Source organism: Typha latifolia, chromosome 2 (genome assembly GCF_019914945.1).
Source record: "Typha latifolia isolate L0001 chromosome 2, TyphaL0001v2, whole genome shotgun sequence".
Lineage (NCBI taxonomy): Eukaryota > Viridiplantae > Streptophyta > Magnoliopsida > Poales > Typhaceae > Typha > Typha latifolia.
Window position 1 is genome coordinate 1,289,102 of NC_133087.1, and position 26,669 is coordinate 1,315,770.

The window sequence follows — 26,669 nt, forward strand, 5'->3', positions numbered from 1 at the left end:
GGTTTTCTTAATCTATTTGTGCTGTCATTAATATTTGTGTTGGTGATATACTTGCTCAGGTTGGGCTATTTGCATCTTTTGATATTTCTATCCCCTGTTTGTAAAATTTCTTCATATGATTCTGCACATCAATTTTTGTCAAGGTGCATGATTATGATTCGTTAGATTTTGCTTTCTCTTTGTTTCCTACCCATAATTTCCTTCATTTGTGTGTGGTGGTGGTGAGACCATTTCATTTGGTCATTAAAGGAGGTTGCTGGAATGCAGAGGAGCAAGACGTATGCACCTCTACTTCTCTATGGCTATGAATCTCACGTACTGCTCATTCCAGTTGACGTCAACAATCAGTCAATCACTTGATGGCATTCTTAAGACTGACATTTATTGGACATACAAAATATGCTCCTGTATCTTCTGACAAGCTAATGAAGCAAGCTCCTCCTGTCTTCACCCAGGAATATTATCTTTTTTGGCCCATAGAAAATATGAGTAGAAATGAAGAAACTTTCGTGCTTTGTATAGTAGATTCCACTCAGCTACTGGCTTGTTAGTATTCAGTAGGCGTGCAGTTTTTGTGAAGAAAAATGAATGTTTTATTAATTGTTATGGTAAACAATCAATTAAATAAAATCTTCACCAAGACCATTAATTTTTTACATAGTCCCAAAGAAATAATCTGGTTAGAATTTAGTACAACACCTTCACAGCAGCATCATGACCCTCAAAACTAATCACCCCTCTCTCTCTATTAAGATCAAATCTACCTATCAAAGCTCTACACTCCTCTTAAATCCTTCGACGTTCGACGTAACCAAACGGCTCAGGCTCTTGGCTGTGATGCAATGCAACCCTTCCCTTCCATCTCATACATTCCAAATGCTTCTCTTTCCTCCTCTTCCACTCCTTCCTATCAAGTATCAACTCAACGGAATCGCCTAAAATCCAATAACCCATCGCCGTCCGAATACACCAAGTCCGCCGTCTCCTCGGCCTCTTTGTAGCTGATCAGCTCCTCTCCGACGGATCTCATTAGGAGTCGAAACGAGCAAAGATCTGCTCGAGGTTACTAGCAGCTTCCCTAGTCGTCTTAGAAGATGGAGAGGTAGCCATTTGAGAATGAGAAGCAATAGCTGTGAGATGGCAATGAATTGATCAAGTATTAGAAGTGTAGAGAAATTCGAAGCTATGGGATATAGATATATATATGAGAGAGAGAGAGAGAGAGAGAGAGAGAGAGAGAGAGAGAGAGAGAGGGGAGAGAATTATTCCAAGATGGTTAGGAGGATTGAGCATGGGATTCGATCCCAGAGGAAGTCGACGTAGAAGTCAAACGTAGTACTGAGTTAATAATTTCCCCCGCTTTGGTGTGAACGAGTATATTTCCAACAACTTGCTAAGTTGCTAGTCAGTCATACATAACTGGAATAAACTTAATCCATCTCTTATATGGAGCATTGGAGCTACTACTATTTTATCCGATCGAAAAGAACCAGAGAAGTACCGAAACTTTTTTCGTTATTATTTTTCTCACAACTAAACCCATAGCTGAAAACTAAAAAAGAGGGTGTTAATAGTAAAACAAGAAAAAGAAAAAGAAAAAGAAAAAAAAAAGGAAAAGAAAGAAAAGAGAAGGAACTGGAACTATTTATCTACCTAATTAATCCTTGAGGTTGGATCCGGATTCGGATTTGGATCCGATAGGAAAAGTTGCATTCCCCTCCGTCCTCAACTTGTTGATGTAGCTGCTTACCTCTTCCGCTATCATCTCCCGCATTATCGTATATAAACACATCTCCTTCGTCTCCGCCGCCGCCTCCCACCTCCTCTGCATCCTATCCTCCCCGGGGAGGCTCAGAGTAAGATACGTGGCGGGCTCCACAATCTCCACCGTTGGATGCGGCGTCCGCGGTGGCGGAGGGGGGAGGGTCCCGGTCTGGTCCTCTGCCTCGTCGCCGATGCGAGAGCGCTTGGGCGCCGAGTCGGAGTCGGATTCATCCGGATCGGGCGATCGGAGCGACAGATCAGGATCCGAGTGGGACCCGGCTTCGGCCCCGGAGGCGCGGCGGCGGCGGCGGAGGGTGGAGTTCCAGTGGTTCTTGATGGCGTTGTCGGTGCGGCCTGGGAGGAGCCTGGCTATGGTGGCCCACTTGTTGCCGTGCTTGGCATGCGCGCTCACGATCGTCGCGTCCTCGGCTGGTGTGAACGGGCGGTGGTGCACGGCGGGGCTGAGCTGGTTGCACCACCGCAGCCGACACGATTTCCCCGATCGACCAGGGATTCCCGCACTGATCAAGCTCCAATTCCTCGGCCCGTGCTTTTCCACCAATCGCGTCAGGAGCGCGTCCTCCTCGGGACTCCACGATCCTTTGATCCGCTCTTGCTGCTCTCCCATCTCTTTTCCGTCTCTGTTCCTTCTTCTTTCTATATAAAAATAACGGGGGGATTTGGGCTTGTGTTCGTTGGGGTTTGTTACTTTAAAAGGGGGGGTTGGAATGGTGGGGTTTTTTTTTTTGTTTTTTGAATTGGGTAGCTTTCGCTTTTGGTTAATTTCCCGTAACCGTTTTGCTTCTGGGGAATGGTTAGGCTCCGTTAGCATGAACCGTAAACCGCTCACCAGTAATACCACTCTCCACAACCGCGTGGTCTCTCTCTCTCTCTCTCTCTCTCTAGTTCACGATAGTGATAGATACACGCGCGTTTTCGTGTCAACTAACGGGAGATAAGTTTGTTGTGTGTGTGGGCGTTACTGTGGTCATAAAAATAGGGAGTGCTTTTATCGACTTCTGCTTTCCAGTTTAGAGAAGGTTAGTTCGATTCATTTGTTTGCTTACGTTATGGCTGGCTCCATAAAAGTTTATTATTAGTTCCTTACTCCTCAGCTGGTCAGAACTAACTCGGGTTATTTGGCAGGCATTAATTAGTATCAGTGGATGGTCGGGGATATATATGAGCAGCTTATAGTTGAAACTTGAAAGGAAATATATTTACATACCAGCCCATGACAACTCTAGGGTGATCCACACTCACCTACCGTCCAATACAACCTCCAGCTCATCGATATGGGCCCACCCATTAAGGATACTAATCAACCTCAACAGAAGCAATTATTCGTTTCGGATGGTGGGTTTAAGTAACGGCTTAACAGAATTGTAACGGAAGAGTTCGTGTACAACGACCCAGACGTCCCGTTACGCTTGTTTGTTGCTCGATGAGCCGAGAACCATTACAGTACAGGGCACCATATCCTATCGTTACCCCCAACCCCGGATTTAACGGCATGGGGCCGTTATGCGTTTCATATTTTCGTTCGAGCCGTTCGTCCTCCGTAATTACGTCATAAAAAAAACGTCAACAGTTTAGAAATTTATTGCTGGCAAGATAACCTCGTCGGTATCCCGCCCTCCGATAGAGATCGAACGATTCCTGTGTTGCGTTGGGGGTGGAGAGGGACAGCTGGAGCGCTGAGGTGGGCAAGTTTCTAATGAGTTCCCTGGCTCCTTTTGGCGGGAAGTTTAATGGTGCGTAACAGCTAACTAGTGGGGGCGGGAACTCCACCTTGCACCACGTGTCATGTGAGGACCCGCATATCTTAACCGCCAGATTTGCGAGAACTGACGGCTGAGATCACGTCGTCGCGTCTGGACGCGACTCCCTTTCATGCGGATGATACCACGAGGCTTGTCGTGACGTGGCAGGTCAACAGAGTCCGTTGCCTGTGCATCTTTAGTACCTCGCCCATAAAATTGGACTCGCGCGCGGGCGGATGAGGAGAACCCATCATTTCGCATGTAGGGGTGGAGAGAAATTGAGAAAAAGGGAAGTTGTTAAGTTGCATTTAGACGGGATGTTTCTTCTGTTCATAGCTAGCATTAGCAAATTCCCCCGACGGGATAAGAATTCTAAATAGGCTGCTACTTTTTATGAAATTTTTAAGGAGGAGGAGGAAAATAAATAAATAAATTCAAGAATTTCGGCAGTATAAGTCCATACCAAAACTGGAATTTAAACGGTTTTGGTTGTTAGGACGGTTATAATTATATCTACAATCATCCATTCCATCTATCTTTCATCCTTAGTTCCTTACCCATATATATATATATATATATATATATATATATACCGAATACTACTCTTTAAATATTTATTTATTTATTCGCTAGTATCTCACTTGACAGGAATAACTCTCGGCCTCTTAGTAGTAAAGAAAAGTAGCAGGTCTAAGCTGGACAACAGTGGTGAAGTATGGATGCTAGGAGGCATCTGTTCTGATTTGATCCTATAGGAGAGTTTATACAAGAATTGTAGCAAAAAAACAGCTAAATTGCTTGGCTTAGAATGCATTGCCATTGCTACAGAAAGTCCATACACCAAAAGAGACAAGTTGCTTAGCTATGGCCCATGGGCTGCGCTTGGTTTTCTAGATCAGATGGTTCCCACGTAGCCACAAATAATATTAATTTCATACTAACTCATGCCCAATAAGTTATGGTGGTACTTAATCCTCTGTTTCAAACTTGCCTAATTAAGCCTCTCAGATCCAAACAAGGCTTCGGATAAGGTTAGGTGCACTTGAACCGGTAGTGGACGGTCTGTTTAATTATTTACTAATTAACAACTCAAGCTAGAGTAGTGGTTTGTTTAAGCGAATTAAGCCATTATTTAAATCTAGAACCAGAAGTGGAGTGGGTGTAGCTATCACTAACCATTAGCCCATAACAGGGGGCTAAGGCGCATTGTTTGCTTCGCTAAGTTGAGAATTGAGACAGCGCTCAGCAGTCCTGGGTGGAGGAGCTAAAAATAGTTGGAAAGCAACAGCAGATCACATGGGAGAGCCTGCAAACCCATCATTGTAATTTAGATAGATACATGCACTGGTTCTCTATTGGCTAGTGTCCTCTGTCAGCTTTTTTCCATTTCTCCATTGCACCAGAAAACACACTCAAAGAATTCACTGAATTTGGCACTGTAGCACAATAAAGAAGCAATGAAGGTCTGACAACAGTCCAAAATTAGATGGAAGATAATATAAGAGCTGTTGAAAACTGGACTCTGGAGACGGATGAACACTACATCTGCTTGAGAATGGAAACATATATGGGCTACTACAATCTACATAAGAAGCCATAGCTCAGGTAATTTCACATTGAGGACTAGTTTCACTGAGGATTTGATGGCCTGCTATTAGCTGCAGAGACTCTTGAGCCCCACTCCAGTAGCTCTTTGCTAGTATCATCCTTATGCACGATGACCTCAATGAAGCACAAGCAATCCTTCTTCGTCCCTGTTGCTGTTTCGATGGCTTCCTTGAGCTCCTCCTCGCAAAAGACCTTCGCTGTCCAGCATTTGCCTTCGCCATTGTGGATTGCTTCCACCAGGCCAGTGTAGTTCCAGTTCTTGATCACATTGTAAGGACCATCATGGATCTCTACTTCAATGGTGTATCCACCATTGTTTATGAGGAAGATGATGGTGTTCTGCCCGCACCGCAGCATCGTAGACACGTCCTGCGCCGTCACCTGAGTTACAACATAGATGGCAAAGATATTAGAATTGAAAATTAGTTAAGACATTACATTTGAACCACAGTGAAATGAAAACTCAGAATTGCATTGAAGATGATACCTGGAAGCTCCCATCACCAATGCAGGCAATCACACGCTTATCCTTTGCACCCTGGGCATAACCCAGAGTTGCCCCGACTGACCAACCTATTGATCCATACTGCATTTGGAATTCATATCTGCAAGGAAGGGGAGCTACTTGTTTAGTAACCAATAAAGATGGATACTTGGATGAAGGTAGTGGAACAATTCAATGAGAAGAGGAGCTCACCCACAGCCTTCTGGCAACTTGAGCTTCTGGCAATTAAACCACGAGTCTCCGGTCTCGGCGATCACCGCACTTTCGCCCGACAACATCTTCTGTATGTGCTTGAACAGTACATTCACCCTCAATGGCTCTTTAGGCTTGCATTCAAGTGGGTGGCCTTCTGGTACAAAGATCCGGTGGTAGTTCTCGTACGCCGTCGTGTTCTTCTTGAGACGCTTGGCAAGCTCCTGGAGGAAGTCTTTCATCAAAATGCACCCAAAGGTTGGGCCATTGGCGACAACGACCCGGTCGGGCTGGACTATGATGGCCTTCTCCTTCTTGAGGAGGAGAGAGTACCCGACTGAGCTGTAGTCGTTAAAGATGGGGCCTGCGAAGATATAGGCGTCGGCAGACTCGACGATCTCGGCGCAGAATGCCGTGCTGATGGCGCCCCAGTAGGTGCCGATGAACCGAGGGTGGTGCTCTGGCACGAGCCCCTTGGCTGATGGCATTACGGCAACCGCGTATCCACTGGCATCAGCCAATTCTACAAACGCCTTGCCGGCTTTGGCCACTCGAATTTTTGGCCCACCGACGATGACTGGCTTTACGGCCTTGTTCAGAAACTCCACTGTTGCTTCCACCGCCGCTTCTAAACCCAACTTGTTGCTCAATCTGATGATCATAAACAAGCATACCGATTAAAACAAAATTAGTGGGTCGTCGCAAAATCCAATATACCAGTAAAAATGAATTAAGAATCAGACGATGTAACAGGGGGGCTCGTACCTGGGGGAGAGGAAGAAGGGGACAGGCTCATGGCTAAAAGTGGGATGAGGAATCGCCGGGAGATTGCAACTTATGCTGATATAGACGGGCTTGCTCTCCTTGAGCGCAGTGGAGATGGCTGTATCGATCAACTCGTGGGCATCTTCCAAATTGTTCACTACCGCCTGGAGTGCAACAAGATCCAATGTTTAGCTTCGAAAAGGGATCAATCGCTCAAAAGACGAACACGGTTTATCCCAAAATTTGATCTTTAACCCAGAAAATATGAATCTTACTTGGTAACAAGTGACGGTTTGGAAGCAACGGAGCTCCTGGGAGAAATCGGAGAGCCCAATGGTGTGGTGAAGGATGCGATTGGTGCCGTAATCGTTGGAATTAGGACCCCCAACGATGCAAATTAGAGGGAGATTCTCGCTATAAGCCCCAGCGATGGCGTTGAGGACGCTGAGACCACCGACCGTAAAGGTCACGGCGCAAGCCCCCACGCCACGAGCACGTGCGTATCCATCGGCAGCATACCCGGCGTTGAGCTCGTTGCAGCAGCCGACGAGCCGGAGCCCCGGCTCGGCGATGAGGTGGTCTAGGAGGGTCAAGTTGAAGTCTCCGGGAACGGCGAAGACGTCATGGACGCCGATCTGGACGAGCCGCCGCGCCAAGTGGCGTCCCAGTGTCGCCTCCGACCCCGACGTCGCCGGGACCAGCACCGGCGTGATGGGTTGGCAGGGGGTCGCCGGAGCGTGGCCCACGCAGCCGTTCGCCGTCGCCTCCACCGCCGCGTCCACGGATTCTATGTGGGTATCCATGAATAACACTACCAAAGAAGTGAGAGAGAGAGACAGAGAGAGAGAGCACTAAAGAAATGATTCGGACTAACGATACTTTTTTGCTTCTTTGACGTATGTTTTGTAGCCTTAGGGCTCTATATATACGAGGACTCGAAGACTGGGTAAAACCATGGGTGGTATTAGGGCAAACAGTGGTTTGGGGAAACATGGGGTAGTATTTGAGAAACCTTGCAGCGGTTTTCATTAATGAGTTTTCGTGATTAGCGTGACGAGGTGGACTCACCTCCACCATTGCTGGGGTTTCTTGCCCCTCAAGATTTTCAACGCGTGTCACAGTTGTCGGCGATACAAGGTTCCAGTTAGTCCGCGGTGGAGAATGGAGATGATCAGAAAGTAGAAACCCTTCACGAATATAAATATCTCTTTTAAAATAAAACTTTTCTTTAATTTTAGTGCAGTAACTAAATAATAATTTATCTTATTTAGTATACTAATTTATTATTTTCTCTTCTCTTATTTTATATAATTTCAAAAAATTAATATCGAGTTTATGTTACATCAAATGTAATATTACTTATAATTACTATTAATTTTTAATTAGCTTTATTCCGCATAAACCCAATTACAAAAAATAGCTACCTATTATTTATTCGTGAACAAAGTTTAACTAATTAAGGGTCATAATTGAAAAAAAAAAAAACTAAGCGAAACCAAGTCGCCCCTTGTTATTTATTCAATGGGATGGTAGACCGTTTTGTTGCGCACGACTTTCTAGAGCTTTTACTTCGTTTTAGACTTCTCCTACGTATTATTTGGTGGTACCAAAATACAAGGCTCTGACTCTCTAGAAATAAGGAAATTTGGGTTCAAATTCGTTTTCTTCGCATCCTGATTTGCCGAGTGGACCCGAGCCCGAGGAAACAGCGGCGAAGCCACCCGGGGCCCAGCCCTTGGGATCTTATCATCGCTTGCTTGCGCTATGTAAGCGAAAGATAATTAATAAGCTTAAAACTTATTTAAATCCAAACTTTGGACCACCTGAAGACCCCCTAATGACCTATTTCAGAGAGATTGCTTAAAAAATAAAATAAAAAGTGATACTCTTCGGACTAAGATTTATATAATATGAATCGTAGAATTTTATAACTACTATCTATAATTTTCTGGGGTTTTGTTGACCAGTTGTTGAACCCAGTTAGCCCAATGTTAATTAATACTTCATTCTCGGGCCGGGCTATGTCATCATGGCCCAAAATTAGTTTGGGCTCACCCGAATCATACCTGATAAGAATTAAAGAAGAATCTTCTCAAAGAAAAAGTTGAAAGATTAAAAAAGAGAAGAAAAGCGAAAGCAAAACAAAGGCCTCTCTAATTCATTTTTAGAAACTTCTCTACTATATATTTAATTAAAAAAAAATTAGCTCCACTTTTTTTTATTTTGGCTCATTTTTTTTAAGACGAGAGTCATTTTATTAAAGTCAGCTATTTTATTAAACTTCACTTCTTATCGGACTACCAAACACACTAAAAAGTATAAAAAAATATTGTGACATTTCAACCTGTAAAAAATTTAAAAGACCATTGCATAGAACGAGAATCTTCAAAAGCACTCGAAATCTAAATAGCCAAGTTCCATACTCAAAAGGCATAAAAAGAACTATCTAGCAAAAAGATAGATGCATTTCAGAGGCCATGGAACTAATTAATGCCTCCAATTTATTATTGTTGCCGTTGCATCAGGGCACTCGCATGCACTTTAATGGCCTCTGCCATCCTATGTTTCGTCCGATCCAGGGCAAGGATCTAATTCTTCTTCTCTTGTTCATTGATGTGAGAGATAGCTGTCTTTGTCCAGGTTGACATTACTCGCCATCAAGCAGAGATCTGAGAGCAGTAGTTGTCTGCAAGTAATCTTGCCCAACAAAGAGTTAGATTCACAGACTAAAAAGCTTCAGAAGATTAATGATCACAGAAATTAGTCAAAAGAGGTGAGTCATAATGTATGTCACAGTTAAGAGCAGAGATTTTGCTAATAAAAGAACGAAGAATGAATACAATGATGTCGAGATGGATATATGATGATTGAGATTTGGAAAATGGTCCTGGTTAGATATGATAATGAGTGATCAGAGGGGGTTTATCAATTTACAAAGTGATTAGATTATTTAAAAAGATGCATTGATGAGAAATATTAACATGTTAGTTTGAGATCAACATCATTAACTTCTCTCTCAAAAGAGAAAAAGAAGAAAGAATAGAAAAGATCAGCATCACTAAAATCAAACACAACCAACACTAAAGAACAATGTAAGAACCTTGTGCAGTGATTTCTTTTTCTTTTGTTTCCCCCACTTTTTTTTTTCTCTCCTGTCAAACTAACAACTCTCAGATTGGTAAAGAAGCATCATCTTTATTCCTTTTCTACATAACTTCGCAATCAAGAAAGCTTTCACATAGGTCTGTCCTATCAGGAAACTAATGAAACTTACAAATCAAAGCACATGGAGATAATTAAAGACAATAGTGTACCACATAAAACTGGTTCACACTGATCAAATAGTTAATTCCAGACTCAGCCCAAATGGAAATCCAATCAACAAATGAATTATCCATTGGCTAACTCATACTTCACATCTATTGAGTGTTCTACTTAATTTCATAGGTAACAAGAAACACAATTTTACAGTAACGACGCTAGACCATTAAGAGTTAAAGTCAAGCAGTTTATGTTTTCAAAAGGCACTTCAGTAGATCTTCATCACTGAGAATCTTCCTAGTACTATGAGATGAAATCTGAGTCACCAGCAATATGTTGAAACCTTTGAATTTAAGCACTTGCTATGAAGGATGAAAAGATCTTCAAGCAGCTTAAAGGGGGAGATGACAAAAGAAAAGCTGTCCACTTCTGATTGTTTGACCAGCTATTTAGTGAGGTTGCAACAAAAATTCCTTGTCAAGACAGCTACCCAGTATCAAACACTTTAAGCCAAGCAATTAGCCAAGCACCAGGCCTTACCTACCGGTAATTTCGCAAAACAATGCAACTATGACAGAGGCAGCCTTACCTAATTACTTGTAGGTTTCTCCTTCACAGGCATCAAAACCATGTCGGTAGAGGAGTATTCAGTAATCTACACAGGCAACACCTGCGAATAATAGGAATGAACATTGTGAGAGCTAACAGAAGGAGATAGCAAAATTGGAAATTGGGCTTCTTCATCAAGAAATGATGAGGGAGGAGGACACTCACATTGCAATACTGCGCAACAAGCTTGATGCATCACTCGAGAGAAACCGCTCCTTGGAGAAGGAAAACGAGCAATTGAGACAAGAGGTCCACCATATGAAAACACAAGTAGCACTGCTTCGAGGCCAAGATGCCGATAGGAGATCAATGCTGTGGAAGAAGTTGCCTGGATCCATCGGCGGCAATGGTTCTTCTCAGGAAAAGCCGATGGTTCATGATAATGGTGCAGAGGAAAATTTGGTAGGCTGCAATTCATATTCTAAGCAAGAAGTATCAGGACCACCAATAATTAGTAGATCGCCAAGAGTGCCAAAGCCACCCCCAAGTCCTACATGCTTGCCTCCAACATCAAATATGCAAAAGGAATCATGGCTTCCTCCGCCACCGCCACCTCCTCCACTACCTTTAAGATCCCCGGGTGGCTCCATTAAGGCTGTCCGACGAGTACCGGAATTAGTAGAATTGTACCGATCACTAACAAGAAAAGAAGGAAAAGCAGATATTAAAGCGGGCAGCATAGCAACTCCAGTAGCTACAAATGCTCGTGAAATGATTGGTGAGATTGAGAACAGATCGGCCTACCTTTTAGCTGTAAGCATATAAAACTCTGGAGTCAATTCAGTTGATCATGTAGCCAAATTTTCATTTAGTTAGTTAAGATGCTTTGAATTAGTACAGCCAATTTTCTGAATATGCATTTACACTATGTGGTTGAATTGAAATAGATCTGACTAAAACATGCTCAACAGATCAAGACAGATGTGGAAAACCAAGGCGAATTCATCAATTTTCTAGCAAGGGAGGTACAAAATGCAGCGCACAAAGAGATAGCTGATGTTGAAGCATTTGTAAAGTGGCTGGACGAGGAATTATCCTACCTGGTGGATGAAAGGGCAGTGCTAAAGCATTTTCCTCAATGGCCTGAGAAGAAAGCTGATGCAATGAGAGAAGCAGCTTTTGGATATAGAGATATCAAGAACCTGGAATCTGAAGCATCAACATTCCAAGATGACAAAAGATTACCCACAGACATTTCTCTCAAACGCATGCAGACATTGCAGGACAAGTGAGAATACTAGTTGTGTGTTAGTCAAAAGCTATGTATATTCAAGTAAATGGAATGCCCTCATGCTTCTTTCTCTACTGCAGATTGGAACACAGTGTCCATAGTCTTGAAAGAGTGAGGGATACCGCAATCAGAAAGTACAGGGGTTTTAAGATTCCCTGGGAATGGATGCTTGACACTGGTATCATCACCCAAGTATGTGGTTTTACATCTTACTGTTTAAAAATAGATATATGACAATAGAAGTACACTACTCAATTTTTATACTACATACTATTACCGATGCTTGCGTAGAACTTTAACTTGCAGTTAGTCTTCAATTTTTATACTACATGGCTCCATGCTATTACCGATGCTTGCGAAGAACATTAACCTGCACTTAGTCATAAAGACACAAGCTAAAATAGTCAAGAGAACTACACTTGCATTCTTCATTCAGATTATGGAGAGTGAAATGATCTAATCTTGGTTTTCTCAGAGCAGAAGATTATAACTTGGGAATTCACTTATCCTGATTTCCTGTTGTGCAGCTAAAGTTGGGCTCCATGAAACTTGCCAAAGGATACATGACTCGAGTTGTAACAGCAGTGAAAACAGATTCACTCTCAGATGATGAGGAATTAACTTTACGGGGTGTTCGTTTTGCTTTCCGAGTGCACCAGGTAGCCTCCTCCTATAGCCTTATTTCTTTGTTTGTAATTTTTGATACCTACTAACATCAGGAGTGAGGACCCTTCCAGTTTGTTGGTGGATTTGATGAGGATGGACGGCATGCTTTCCAGGAACTGAAAAAGTTAGCAAGCAAGTCATAACCAGAAGACTACTCTTTCATATTTATATTTACAGAAGCAATACTGAGGCTCAAAGCCGAACTCAAAAGGTTTTACTAGTAAGCCAAATTAACATTATGTAAATCAAGAACTGGTTCTCTGGATCGTTGCTATCCATATTTGCCAGATATGAACTAGCTATTCTATACTACCATTGAATACTCAATTCCTTATATCATATATATTCACATTGCATGCATCCCTGACTAGTTGGTATCTCACATCTCTTTGTCCTTCATGTTTTAAGATGGGAAGGAAGACTATGATCAGTAATGTGAACTTCAACTAGGTATAAGATTCATAGAGCCTAACTAGTAAAACCATCAGCCAGTTTGTGGATCCTGAACAAACTTGTCCAGATGATTTTTTTTTTCATATCTAGGTAATGGGTTCTAGATCAGGATCAACAAATTGAACTTCAAATTGGATGAATCATGGTAGTATCACAGTATCAACATAAGCTCCAAATTGAAAGATATGACAAAAGCATGTACTGTTACTCTATCAGGAACAAGTTAAACATTGAGAAGAATAACATTTGGGAAGGATCAAATATGACTTCCTAAATCTACTCTCTCCTGTATCTTGTGATGAACTTCATATCAGCCAAAGGATAAGTACTCTTAATTTTCAGAGGGAAGTGCATTCATGTGTACTAAGCATCTTCAGATACTTAAAAATCTCTAAAGCCAATCAAGCTGCAAGAGTGTTGAATGTGTCAAGTTCATCAAAACATATACTTGTTGTGCTCTAAACAACTAATCTGATAGTGCATCCTAAAGAAAATTTTCGTTACTATATAATTAGCTTTATCAGACAATTGGTCTGCCCATAGTCAGCCAAGGCGGGGACAGAGGAGGCATGATATACTCACCCTTAACCAATTACCAGAAGGTTGTCACCCTCCCTTGATTGCCACGCTAGGTGGTGCCCTCTAGTTAGCTTAATTAGAATAAAAACTGAATAAGAATTTACATATGAAAGAATACATTACTCTAGTTTACACAAGGAAAGTATATAGGAGAGAGCAAAATGGCATTCCCTTGAATGTATAATCTCTTTTCTTGAACATTAGTGATATGCAAATAAGATGAATCTATTCTAAGACTAAATCCAGTGGGTTCCATGAAGCACAGATCACATACGAGAATCTGCAATGTCATAAAAATGGAATAGGCATCAATAAAACTATCCGACATATCTTGTAAATCACTAATCTAACGCACACTTAGTAACTCATCTACTAGAAGAAGAAGAAGAAAAGAAAAAGAATCAGTAGGATTGTAGTTGTTACTGAGCAATCTAAATACTCATTAGAAGGTGGCGATATCATAACATGCAGTCAGTCATTTTATCGAACATATAAGCTTCACCTTTATAAATTACTTACATAGATGTAAAAGCAAAAGCTTTCCCCAACTAAAATTTTTGTTTGCTGACAGGAACAAAATAAGAACTCATAAGCTGAGACAAATTTCAGTGCATATAATCAGCAGAACAAAAGGGAATTTGTTGGTAAACCAAACACCCATTTATCTCCATGTTAACCCACCCAATAATTTGCACCGAATTCAGAAAAAAGAAGATGTGCATGCTACTACTGATATAGAATGACATATAACAGGCTATGCATAGTAAGTTCCAAGCAAATTTACCAAACCAAACACAAAAATGGAAAATGCACTCAGAGGTCTTGGTGCCATTACGAATAAAGTTTTACCTATCAGAGAAGCCAATAACACTAAGAATTCCACTCGGGAAGATGGTATCCATTTCAATGGTAAATAGAAACATCCGTGGAGCTTTTGACCAAACTAGTTCTCTTCCAAATTTTTTTCAATCAAGATGAATTATTCTCAAACTTATTATCAAATAGAGTCTAATTCATTATAGTCATAATAAAAATATTGAATATATATATATTCTTAATTTAATCTTTCAGTAATTAAAGCAAAAAATGCCTGAAGATAAAAATATTAAATAGTTCAGCATTTTTGTTAGGGTTACAGTAAATTAGACTCGACATCCGAATTAATAATAAGTTTAAGTGACAATTTATTTCGATAAAAAAAATATAAAATGGCCTAATTTAGTCAAAAACTCAACATCTGTGTGAGTGAGATCAATTGAGCTCGAATGTAACTGTCATAGAAACAAACCAAAAGGTGTCAGCCGAGGCTCAAACTAGGCTGCGCTAGACAAGCCCGACATCGAGGCCTTCTCGTAGTTCCATAAGCCCACCGTTGCGTTAATGCATCGATCTTAATCACGAGAGCACGAGATTAAAATAGGAACACTATCATAGCATCAGATGTGCACTATCGACAGTTAAAAAGAAAAAAGATTGCGTTAAACGTAAAGTGATACTTAGAATGTAAGAATTGCTGTTATTAAACAATTTAAACTTTAGAAGTCAAAAATATGCTGCTATGGTGGAAGACCACCGAACAATGCATTGGATCCACCTCTATAAGACACCTAAGTCTTCCTTATTAGGCCACGCTCAACTTCTTCATGAAACTTTGCCCGTGGAGGTGGTCCTCCAACTATAAAACATTGTTAAAACGCCTTTTATAAAGGACTAGGAAGAACTAACAAAGATACAAGAAAAGGAAACAAAAAATTTAAAGATAAATAATCCTATCACTAGATTCACCGCCCCTCATTGTCAGAACTTGCCGCTGGTCATGTAATGCGGCTTTATTGTCTGCAATATTCACACTTATAAAGACCAAATTCCAAATCCAAGTGTCTTAAGTTATATATATATATATATATATATATATATATATATAAAGAGTTGCAATTTTATTAATGGTCACTCTAATCTCCTATTAAGAACTTCCATACATGGCCAAATCCCCGTCTCTTTCCATCAAACGCGTTTTCTATTCATCTCCTTCTCTCGTCTTCTCTTTGCTTTCCGGTTACCACGCGGTTGGCCACCACCTCGTCCATGGCTTCTGCCGCTCCTGAGTTCAATTCCGTTCAACTCCTTCCGTTTCTGCCCTATTCCTTCCTCCAATGAGTTGCCGTCACAGCCGCTTCCTCCTCCTCGTTTGCATTGCTCTCGTGTTCTTGTGCTTAGCAAGTGAGCTCACCGCTGCCGATCTATGCCTCCCGGACCAGAGCTCCGCTCTCTTACAGCTAAAGCGAAGCTTCTCCTCCTCCAAGCTCGCATCTTGGCGACTCGGCACCGATTGCTGCAACTGGGATGGGATCGTCTGCGATCAGGGAACCGGTCAGGTCACCGCCCTTGACCTCAGCAATCGCTCCATCTCTGGTGAGCTTGGTTCCAGCCTCTTCAATCTAACCTCCCTTCGGTATCTCAACCTTGCTTACAACCTGTTCGACCAAATCCCCCTGCCGGCTTCTGGCTTTGGGAAGCTATCTAATATCACTTACCTCAACCTCTCCAATTCCGGCTTCATCGGCCAAGTACCTGGCGACATCGCCCACCTCACCAATTTGATTTCGCTCGATCTTTCTACATTCTATCTCAATGAGGAGCCTAACTCTTCCATAACGCTCCAAGACCCAAACCTCGGAAAATTGATTGCCAACCTTAGCAATCTACAGAAGCTTTATCTTGATGGTGTTAATATCTCGGCCGATGGGCTCGAGTGGTGCAGAGTGATTTCAGAGTCGGCACCTGGCCTTCGTGAGCTGAGCTTGACAGGCTGTTCTCTTGGGGGGCCGATAGACTCGTCGCTCTCCCGCCTTCGGATGCTGTCTAAACTCTGCCTTGATCAGAATATCTTGAGCTCCAGCGTACCAGAATTCTTTGCTGAGTTCTCGTACTTGACTGTGCTTCGACTCAGTTCTTGTGGGCTTAATGGGGTGTTCCCTGGTAGGATATTTCAGCTCAGGAATTTGACAGTTATTGATGCATCAGAGAATCCTATGCTCTCTGGTCAGTTTCCGGAGTTCCCAAAAGGCAGCGCTTTGGAAAGTTTGGTTCTTTCTAACACCAACTTCTCTGGGGGTATACACGAGTCAGTTGGCAATCTCAAGTCGTTAAGAAAATTGCAGCTTATGAGTTGCAATTTCTATGGAGCGATACCATCTTCGCTAGAAAATCTTACACATCTTGTTCATTTGGACCTTTCTGGCAATAATTTTAGTGGTAAGATTCCCTCCGTTACGCAGTGGCATGGAATATCTGATATTATCTTGACTAATAATAGGCTGACTGGGTCACTTCCTTCTTCCGAGGAATTTATGGGGCTTTGGAATCTTACCAAGATTGATCTGCGGAATAATTCGCTCCTTGGCTCGATTCCTGTGTCTCTGTTTGCTCTCCCTTCTTTGCAGCTTTTAGTGCTTTCACAGAATCATTTCTCAGGTCATCTGAAGTTCTCAAATGCATCCTCTACGTTGCAGACTGTCGATCTAAGTAATAACAACCTCCAGGGACCGATCCCAAAGTCGGTGTTTCAACTCTTAGGACTGAGAGTTCTAGTACTTGCATCAAACAATTTCAGTGGCATATTGGAAATAGGTATGTTTCAGAGCCTGAGGAATCTCTCTAAGTTGGATCTCTCAAGCAATATCCTTTCGATTGTAGAGGGAGATGGTAACTCTTCATTCGCTTTGTTCCCCAAGATCAGAACATTGTCATTGGTATCTTGCAATCTTACAAAGCTCCCTGGTTTCTTGAGATATCAAGATGGAATGAGCAGTCTGGACCTGTCAAATAACAAGATTTCTGGTGCCATACCCAATTGGATATGGAACATTGGAGAAAGTAGTTACAGTTATTTGAATCTCTCTTACAACATGTTTACGAGTGTGGAAGGACCTCTTCCTAATCTCTCTGCCATTCCAACGATGGTTCTTGATTTCCAGTCAAACATGCTTCAGGGATCTCTTCCTCTCCCTCCACCAAACACTATTGTCATGGATTACTCCAACAACAACTTCATGTCTTCTATACCGTCCAACTTCACCTTATATCTTAGTTACACTGTCTTCTTTTCAATGTCCAACAATAATCTCACAGGAGAAATTCCTCATTCAATCTGTAATGCTAGCTATCTGCAAGTTCTCGATCTTTCAAATAATAGTTTGAGTGGTTCAATCCCATCTTGCCTTTTGAAAGGAAACAATGATCTGCGGATACTGAATTTGAGAGATAACCTGTTTAGTGGAACCTTGCCACAAGATATTAGCAAGGGATGTGTGCTTCGGACAATAAATCTCAACAGAAACAAGTTGGAAGGGAAGTTGCCCAGGTCTCTGGCAAACTGTGATATGCTAGAGGTTCTAGACATTGGCAACAATCACATAGTTGGCACATTTCCATATTTTCTGGGAAATCTATCACAGTTGCGAGTCCTTGTTCTGAGGTCAAATGGATTCTATGGCCCAATATTAAATCCTCCAGCAAGCCAATTGATCAATCCCACCTTTCCGACATTACAGATCTTTGATATCTCATCCAACCATTTCAATGGCAGCTTGCCATCAGGGTACTTCAAATATCTGAAGGCAATGATGGTCGGTTCAGATTCTAGCCGCAACACAGTGGGATTCAGCTATCTGGATTTTGGTCCACCCCACTATTACCAGAACTCAGTGACAGTCACGATCAAAGGCCTGGAAGTTAATCTAGTAAAGATCTTGATGATCTTCACATCCCTTCATCTCTCAAGCAATGGATTTGAGGGTAGCATCCCTGACGATATTGGGGAACTCAAGCTTCTCTATTTGCTAAACATGTCACACAACTCCCTCAAAGGGGAAATCCCTTACCAGCTAGGGGAACTAGTGCAGCTCGAGTCATTGGATCTCTCTTCAAACCAACTCTCAGGACAGATTCCTCAAGAGCTGACTGCACTTACCTTCCTCTCTTACTTAAATCTCTCATACAACAACTTGGCAGGAAGGATACCACAGGTCCAGCAATTCCTTACATTCTCAAACACTTCATTTCTAGGGAATGAAGGGTTGTGTGGGTTGCCGTTGTCGAAGCAATGCAGTGCAACAACTGCAGTGCCTGTTTCAAAGTCAAAACTTTCAGCTCTTATGTCATCAATAAACCTAAATTGGCAATTCATATTTACTGGAGTGGGCTTCGGTGGGGGCTTGGCAATGGTGTTGGGTCCTCTGATGATGTGGAGCAAGGGGAAGAGTTGGTACAACAAGCATGTAGATTCAATGCTTTTGGCCATCCTACCGGTGTGGCTTTGTAACACCTGTGGAAATGGAAAAGTGGGAGCTGAGGGGGATAATGATCCCATGGAGGAGGAAGAGAAAGTGCCGAATTTCTGTCTCTTTTGTACTGGATTAGAATTTTCTGAAGAGAGGATCATTATACGTCATGTAGAATGCTCTTGTCATACATTAGATGAGTAGTCTTGAGAGTTCTCTGTACATAGATGCTAAAGTCAATACATGAAAGTAATAGGAAGTTTTCTATTGTTCAAAAATACAGACGCTCTTCTTGACAATTCTTTGTGAAGAAGATGCTTCCAAATTGTGAATTTGTCTCATGTTGGACTTTGTCTTATATGATAGGTGATCCTGAAGCAGGTCCTACCTAAACTTGACCAGTAGCTTCTTTGACAACCAGATCTACAACTGTTCGCTTTTAGTATTTTTATTACATAGAGATCCTCTTTTAGTATTTTGCTCTATTTTATAAAGTCCAAACCATCACTATTGGTATCTTTGTCAAGGGTCCATATCTCAGTGCTATTGTTCACTATTAGAAGGTCCAGCAGCTGCACTCATATTCCAAGCCCTCGCAAATTTCGTTCCATTTTCTTTGTGTTGATCAGTGTGCCATTTAGTGTTCCCATGCAGCAGACGCTAATTGCTATTTGATGACCAGCAACAATAGAATTATGTTCAAAGAATAAAAGCACCAACTTGTTTGTTGGCATCTGTACTTTGTGGTAATTCTCGACATAAATAGCATTTGTCGCAAGAACTTGGTGAAATGGACATCCTTCTTTAGAAGCATTAACAAGGCATTATTTTTCCTTCACCAAAAAATAGAAAAAGAAAACAGAAGAACTGTACAAACAGAAGATGAAAAGCCCACACCTAATATATCTTTTACTCTTCCACCACTTCACTTTCCTTTTGGACTGATATCTAATTTATGGCAGTGATCATACAACATACAGTGTAATAGTTCCAATTGCAGGTTCTAGAACTCAATATTTCCAATCCGTTCATATTTAACAAACATTTCATGAAAGGTATGCGAGAACTGAAAAAGGGTTGCCCTGTAGGTAAAATAACCAAAAATGAGAAGTGGATATACAAAATGGAACAACCTCAACATATCTACAGATATTATCATGCAGAACTATTCATCCTTATCCAAAAAAAAAAAAAAAATCCACTTTGAGCTAGTCTGGAGAATATGATGCACTAGAAATGAAATTACCCATTAAACATAATGGAGAGTCATAGGTGGTCTAAGACTGAAGATCATGCAATTCTGTCATAAATTATTGTTCATCAAAATAGACTATGACAACAGAATTCTAAGCCCAAAGTGCTAGTATAGACATCGAAGTAGATCCCAGTACTAATGCTATGTATGAGGCCTTCTTTAATCGGGGATCTGAGGACATTGTTTTGTTGTGAAAGAAATCTAGAGCAATTAAATCCACAAGTCCCATATATATTAGTATTCCAGAAGAGAGTGAACCCAACAGTCCTTCTGATATGAGCGCATTTGGACTGCTATCGTCATAGCCTGTCAAATAGAAGATGATCATTCCCAACACAATCCCCATTGGTGTAGTCACTGAGAACATTATGCACATGTAACCAACTGTTCCCAATCCGAAGCCAGCCTGCAATCAACATGACATCATGTCAATTATTCAGCACGACTAACTTAAAGTGGAAGAGATGAGATATATTTCTTTTTAGCATGTTAGGAGATTTTGCAAATGCTCATATGTCCACAAGAATGAGATTGACCTGTGAACTACACCTAATCATATAATGAAGACCCTACTTATGCTCAATATATGGTGTACTATACTTAACCTAACTTTTACTAACAATTAAGCTTGAAAAGGAAAGCATTAACAATTGGTGATATTGCTTGGTGGCTCTTTAGCCTGCATGCTTGACACATTCGATGCCATTTCCTATGTGCATACATATATATAAGTAAACAAGAAAATGAAAATAAAGTAAAGTGAGAGATAAACTAGAGGAAAGTTGGTGGGGTGGAAAGCAGACGGATGGAGAAAGATTGGCTTGCAACACCAGACAAGGATAACTTTCTTCTTTGTTGTCAATTAAACAGAAACAGAAATCTTCCACTTCATGCCAATTGTACTCTTCACTAGGTAACCTCGCAATACGAAATTAAGAATGTAGTGACAGATTAAAAAATATTAAACACCATTCGAGGAATTTTTTAATGTCCACTAAACACTCTTTACATGAATTGGGGTCCCCAGCTTCTTGGTTAAGACAAACTTTAGCTGGTTGCAAAATATATGCTACATACAGAGTAAAGACATATTGGCTGCACCATTCTTGCATGAAACCTTCACTGGATAGAAAGTCCCCCAAGAGGACCATGCATTTGGAGTTGCTTAAATAAAGGCTAACCAGTATTTCAATATTTCTGAATATCTTAAACTAATGAGATCATTAGCTACATGAAGTATTAGTTGATCATATATCTTAGGAGTTGGAAGCATCAAAACAATCTTCGGTTCCTTATTGCACAAATTCCTCTAGTCTTAAGTCATGAATATAGGATTATAGAAACCAAAACAAACTGTAATTCCTAATCCTACCAAGTACCAACAAAGTAGCATTCAAGCTTAGTACATTATGTACTTAATCGGATTCTTCCTTGATCCAGGAGGACCAAGAAGACCAATTTGAGCACCTATCCAGGTGTAGAAGAGCAATTCTTAAACCCCTAGGCTAATTTCTCAACAAACTCCCATTGAGCTCAATAAATTCCAATTTTGAGAGGAAAAAAAGAACCCAACGATGATAATGGTTCCCCATATCTGGTGAAGAAGACACAAAAAAGAAAAAAGAAAAAATCAATCTTTAAGTTTAATTTGAAGTGAGTTTCGCTTCTTTTACCTGGGCGATGCATCCACCAAGGCCCATCCCTTCAAAAATTTGATGGAAAGCAAGCGCCACAACGAGCGGCCTAATAGCGCACTGGTTCTGCGACATCCCCATGGTCACCCCAATGATCACCGAGTGGAAGACAATCCCTATCTCTAACACCTGTGACACCATCCTCTGCTTGAACTTCGCCAATCTCTCCTCCTCCCCTTCATCCACCACCACCTCGAGATTACCACCATGGGCGTGACAGCCCACGGGCACGACTACCTCTGGCTCCAAGTTTCCAGCTTTTTTAGTACTCACTTCGTGGAATTCGATGGGAGTATAGTTTTGGTGCTCTCCGGCGGCGTGGGAGGTAGCGAAAAGGTCAACAAGGAGGGCGAGGAGGGCGCCAATAAGGCAGACGAGGCCGGAGAAGGGGAAGTCGCGCCACGGGTGGCGGGAGGCCAGTTGGCAGTCGGCGAGCGCGGCGAAGGCATCGGGGAGGACGTGGACGAGGGCGGTGGAGAGGATGACGCCGGCAGCGAAGCACTTAATGAGGAGCAAAGCGCGGGCATAGAGGGGCTTCCCCTCGAAGAAGCGTGCAAGCGCCACGGGGGCAGAGATGCCGGCGGCGCTTGTGGCGAGGATTACGACGAGGGAGATGAGCTTGAGGTGGGACGCGGCGGCGGCGTCGCGGCAAAACTGGTTCCGAGTCTGGTCCGCGACGGCGCAGCCCGACATGGCTGGATTTGGCCTGGGAAACTCCGATTGGGTTGGAGGACGGCGATAGCTTTCTCTTGTGAAGGGGGTAGGGGATGAAGCGCAGAAGGGGTTTTCAAGTCTTTGAAGTCAGTTGAGTTTGTCTCGTAGTTTGGGGAGTTGCTTGGTGAGTTTTAAATATTATTGGAGTTTAAAGTTCCCATTAATTAGTTAATTATAGCTAAATAACTAAATAAGTAAATAACTCTCACCAAATTCGCAAACGTTATATATAAATATATACTCTTTTTTTATCATGACAAGGTTGTGACCAATGTTTTGGGGACAGTATGAGAGACACTTAGCATTAAAGTTGGGAGAATTAGTTGGAGTGGGGTTTGCGCCTTTTATATGGCTTGCATTAAGACTAAGGCACGGGTGGTTGTGGGAGAAGAACAATGGCCACTAAAATATCCCTGATGCGATTGGAGGAGTGAGGGGGCGGTTAAACTATTTTGGAACGAGAAAATTATAGACATTGGGTGATGACGTGGCACAAAGACGAGTAATGCTTAGATGTTGTCATGTTGTTCATTTTGCAAGATGTTTATAATATATCTGGAATTCTGGATATGTTTATGTAATGAACATGGATGTGTTGGTGAGATCCACCTCATGTGTTAGTATTTTAATCTAATTAAGATTTAAATTAACTATAGATGTTTACTCAAAAAAAAAACATAAAGATGTAATTTTATATTCCTAACTAAGGGATTCATCCCAGCTAAGTCAAATACCACCTCATTGTTTTCTTCCTTAACTAAGAAAAGATTATTATTTTTTTTAAAACTCTACCCAAAATGATCGCGATGTTTTTGAGACATTAAACTTAAAAATAAAAATTGACCTAAAATAGAAAAAATCAAATGGCAAATATCTATAGGATAGAATATTCGTAAAAGAATAATAAAAAGTAAAATGTAAGTTATTTATGATAAATTCTTTTTTTTTTCTTCTCTTAAATTTGATTGAAGGATCTATTACCGCTTTGATGTGAGCATTTCTTTCTCGAAGACTTCTAAATGCTAACAACTTATGTTTGATGTTTAGCAAATCACATTTCTTATTAAATATTTGACTCTGAAATTAAAGAAAAAGAAGGCAAACAATGTCAAATTGTGTGAAGAATTAGCCCAGCCTTTCAGCCTCCAAACATTTCCTCTATATAAAGCTAGTATGATATTCCACGAGTACATCTTTTTTCTGTAAATTTTCCAAATACATTTCCCAAGGAGCACCATAAGCTACAGCATAGTTCATCAATGGCTTTGAGCCTTTGTATTTTTCTTTTCTCTAGATCCCCATCAGCAGAGAGGGAGGTGAAAAGGTAGTCATATTTATGTCAAGCGCACACTGCAAAGCATGACAAAGAATGGTATGAGAATTACACATCTCAACTTCTTAATACGAAAGGAAATTCTATCTTCATAGAAGAACAACAAGAATATGAATAGTTTAGTCAAACATTACCAATTGTGATGTATAGTATGCAATAGAGGTGTAATTTAGATCGGCATACCAAGAAGCTGCATAGCATATACCGTAAGCATGTCCATAACTAAGTCTTACCCTACTCCACTAGTCTCAAATCAAGTGCAGCTTTTCAAAGTAAACAGCTTAGTGAAAATTTTGGTTCTTTGGTTCTCTTAATCTACCATATGAGCAAGAGTAAACAGCTTTTCAAAGCCAAAGCATAGTTCTCTTCTCACTGTCTCTTGGAACCCAGTTGAATTAGGAAAATCGTTACCCCTAATGTTCAGTGGGACAACAATTTTTCAGAAGATCGATAATGCTTACGCTCTGGATCTACTGAAATATAATGTCATAAACAAACAAATTGTGAACATATATAAGCATAATGTATAAGCATACAGTAATAGTATATAGTTTTCCGTTAAATAGCTTAATTTTTGTGTCTAGGAGCCACTCCTAAATAACGAAAGATCAAATTGAAATTTTCTTATGTTCAACCAGAATACAGCAGAGTAGCACATGACAAAGAAAATCCTCTTACCACTTACCAAGAGCTACGTAACCAAGATGGCTTAGCATTATGTCCCAAGGATCATTCTTTTGGTGCTCAATTGAATACAGTCCCTGAAGCCATGACTCATTATTTAATATTCTACACAACTATCTAACAAGCACAAGGCAACTTGTTCCTGTGCCATAACATCTCCAAAAAATTTAGAATTTGCAAGTAGTAATCTAAATTTGTAGAATGGATAGCTCGAGCTCCTGATTTATACAGATGTATTAGCCTTTATGTCATGGTCAGAAACTCAAGGTATTAATATTATTAAACAATAGAAAAGGATCCCAGATAGCCCAGTTGTGGACAACAACAAACAACGCAAATTAAGAGAAGGTGCTTATATAGAGGATAAATCAACCTGACGAGTTTTAAACAGTAAGAGACTAGTAACCTCTTTGCACAATCCTCAATATACTAATAGAATTGGTAGAGAAACATTAGTAAAGAACACATAAATTGTTCTAAGTATAATATTGATAATTACTGAGTGAAACACACACATTACTTTTAAAATAAGCATATTTTAGATTACACATAAGTAATAGATACAATGAAATGTTTCCTGAGAAGAGTTAAGTATTACAGTTATGAAACAATTTTATGTACCAGAATGACAAAAATTGACAAAGAAGAGTTTAGGTGACTACTTCTAGTGGATACAATTCATGATATGCTTCACTTGATAATGTTTTGTCGCGATGTGTGCTAACATCGTTCTGCTTTCTAAGGTTATACAAGATTAGAGAGATAAATATTGATTTTTGCAATATGAAAGTAATCCACCTTGTTTGTTCATAATTTCATTATTTCATATGAGCAAGATTACAGGAAAATAGATGTGCATTCACCAGGAATAATGATTTGTAGCACTGTAAGCTAACTATTTTCATGACTATTAAATGATTAACTACTAATATTCAAAAAGATTTAAATCAGACCTGACACAGAGGCTTCATGACTCCTCAAATGTGTAGTCAGCATACTCCTCTCCAACACCACCACTGGTGCCATTAGGAACCCTATGAGTGTTTATTGCATTGGAGTAAGGTGCATAGACAGAAACTGGACTGCCACGAGAATGCCTGTTCCGTGCAATTGTACTGCTTCTTGTAGCCTTTGCACGAGCCTTTCTACCCTGTAATGTGAAGAAATCACAGCAAAAGGCTAATTGCATCATTAGATTCTAACAGACTGGTATAGAAAATCAAAATTATACTCCTCACAACAGTGATTTTTCTAACTAATACAGCAAATGAGTAAACCATTAAAGTATTCTTTCATCAATATCCTTTGAAGGGTAGCCAAATCATAACAACCCACCTTTCCCATGCATTTCTCCAAGTGAGGAGCAAACCTTCCGGCCACGATCGGCCGCCCACAATTCATGCACTCAAAAATCTCACTAGCAATTGCCGGATGAGTCTGGCCAAATATGTCAACTACATTCTTGCTATTCGATTCGCCACTATTGCTAGGATCTGTAACTCGTGCCTGAACCGAAAGCCTCAACTCCTCTTCCTCCTCTTCGAGATTTCTATCAAGGCCCAATCTTGCTATCCGGTGACACTCCGATGCCACATCCACAATAATGGAATCAAGAAGGTCCTCAAAACAATGCGAAGCAAGCTGCACAATAGGCCACAATGAGAAACCCTAGTTAGCACAAACAATCTCGACGGATCATCACAAATTCATCTTAAAAAACACAAATTTAGAGAGATTACAGATAGAATCAAAAGATTACAAACACATTAGCTCACCTGAGATCGAGGAGTTAAGTTGCCATCATTGGTTGATGACATTTTTTGGATCAGGGGATTCAAACTATCGATCAGAGCTATCAAAAAACTTTTGTTTCCTCTCCTAGTCCTGTCAAAAGAAAACAATACGTCGATAAGCAAACATGTACAAGTGAATGGGATCGTGTGATAGTTTTTACCAATTACGGCATCCAACGAGGTGGAGAATCGGAATGAATCAAGTTGGGTGGTGTGATTTTAGAATGGATTGGATAGGTCGGATCAAACCTTTTCTTTACTTCGAACTGGAGAATCGAGCTAGGGTTGGATAGAGAGATTGGGAAATTTTTGCGGGTGCGCGAGGAACTTCCGAAGAGGATGCTTCTAAACGATTTGCGCGAGGGAGGGAGGGGCGCCAGTTAGGACTCGAACTCAGCTCGATCTAAGAATAGTAGGTCGGTTTAGTTTTTTTTTCAAAAAAAATTACATTTAAAACTATTATTTTTTTATTATATTTGATCAAACTAGATATTAAATTTGAAGATAATTATTAGATA

At 40.9% G+C, this 26,669-nt stretch overlaps 6 protein-coding genes and 1 long non-coding RNA gene across 14 annotated transcripts; 2 read left to right on the plus strand and 5 right to left on the minus strand.

Moving 5' to 3' along the window:
* Positions 1–569: 569 nt before the first annotated feature.
* Positions 570–2,502, minus strand: LOC140782208 (uncharacterized). The gene is made up of 2 exons (XM_073128663.1): positions 1,654–2,502; positions 570–1,130 (listed from the first exon to the last, which is right to left on the minus strand). The coding sequence occupies exon 1, from the start codon at positions 2,390–2,392 to the stop codon at positions 1,658–1,660; it is 735 nt and encodes a 244-aa protein (XP_072984764.1). The 5' UTR covers positions 2,393–2,502; the 3' UTR covers positions 570–1,130; positions 1,654–1,657.
* A 2,445-nt stretch (positions 2,503–4,947) lies between these two features.
* On the minus strand, positions 4,948–7,508 carry LOC140781207 (pyruvate decarboxylase 1). Its single transcript, XM_073127091.1, has 5 exons — positions 6,873–7,508; positions 6,598–6,761; positions 5,833–6,483; positions 5,623–5,740; positions 4,948–5,516 (listed from the first exon to the last, which is right to left on the minus strand). The coding sequence occupies exons 1-5, from the start codon at positions 7,398–7,400 to the stop codon at positions 5,157–5,159; spliced, it is 1,821 nt and encodes a 606-aa protein (XP_072983192.1). The 5' UTR covers positions 7,401–7,508; the 3' UTR covers positions 4,948–5,156.
* Positions 7,509–8,944: 1,436 nt separating this feature from the next.
* Positions 8,945–14,373, minus strand: LOC140780919 (uncharacterized). Of its 5 annotated transcripts, none has more exons than XR_012107601.1 (6): positions 14,246–14,373; positions 12,190–12,480; positions 11,976–12,068; positions 10,633–11,616; positions 10,448–10,528; positions 8,945–9,283 (listed from the first exon to the last, which is right to left on the minus strand). It is a non-coding gene; the product is annotated as an uncharacterized lncRNA (long non-coding RNA). The 5 variants fall into 5 exon arrangements; XR_012107600.1 differs by having other exon boundaries at positions 10,633–11,103; positions 11,508–11,616; positions 11,976–12,480; XR_012107598.1 differs by adding an exon at positions 13,400–13,676 and having other exon boundaries at positions 11,976–12,480; positions 14,246–14,339.
* On the plus strand, positions 10,065–12,698 carry LOC140780918 (INCREASED PETAL GROWTH ANISOTROPY 1-like protein 1). Its single transcript, XM_073126635.1, has 5 exons — positions 10,065–11,220; positions 11,379–11,695; positions 11,779–11,890; positions 12,226–12,357; positions 12,436–12,698. The coding sequence occupies exons 1-5, from the start codon at positions 10,609–10,611 to the stop codon at positions 12,505–12,507; spliced, it is 1,245 nt and encodes a 414-aa protein (XP_072982736.1). The 5' UTR covers positions 10,065–10,608; the 3' UTR covers positions 12,508–12,698.
* A 1,176-nt stretch (positions 14,374–15,549) lies between the features above and the next one.
* On the plus strand, positions 15,550–18,882 carry LOC140781343 (receptor-like protein 7). Its single transcript, XM_073127283.1, has one exon. The coding sequence runs from the start codon at positions 15,550–15,552 to the stop codon at positions 18,880–18,882; it is 3,333 nt and encodes a 1,110-aa protein (XP_072983384.1).
* Positions 18,883–19,904: 1,022 nt separating this feature from the next.
* LOC140780950 (zinc transporter 6) lies at positions 19,905–22,452 on the minus strand. Its single transcript, XM_073126683.1, has 2 exons — positions 21,607–22,452; positions 19,905–20,339 (listed from the first exon to the last, which is right to left on the minus strand). Exons 1-2 carry the CDS (start codon positions 22,318–22,320, stop codon positions 20,025–20,027), a joined length of 1,029 nt encoding a protein of 342 aa, XP_072982784.1. The 5' UTR covers positions 22,321–22,452; the 3' UTR covers positions 19,905–20,024.
* Positions 22,453–23,454: 1,002 nt separating this feature from the next.
* LOC140781069 (SAGA-associated factor 11) lies at positions 23,455–26,551 on the minus strand. 4 transcript variants are annotated; one of them, XR_012107633.1, is made up of 6 exons: positions 26,401–26,551; positions 26,134–26,242; positions 25,694–25,999; positions 25,312–25,508; positions 24,360–24,435; positions 23,455–23,691 (listed from the first exon to the last, which is right to left on the minus strand). XR_012107633.1 is itself a non-coding variant. In XM_073126852.1 (5 exons), exons 2-4 carry the CDS (start codon positions 26,173–26,175, stop codon positions 25,326–25,328), a joined length of 531 nt encoding a protein of 176 aa, XP_072982953.1. In that variant the 5' UTR covers positions 26,176–26,242; positions 26,401–26,551; the 3' UTR covers positions 23,455–23,691; positions 25,312–25,325. The 4 variants fall into 4 exon arrangements, 2 of the variants coding, with proteins under 2 accessions (XP_072982953.1, XP_072982952.1); XR_012107632.1 differs by having other exon boundaries at positions 26,313–26,529; XM_073126852.1 differs by lacking the exon at positions 24,360–24,435.
* Between the last annotated feature and the right edge of the window lie 118 nt (positions 26,552–26,669).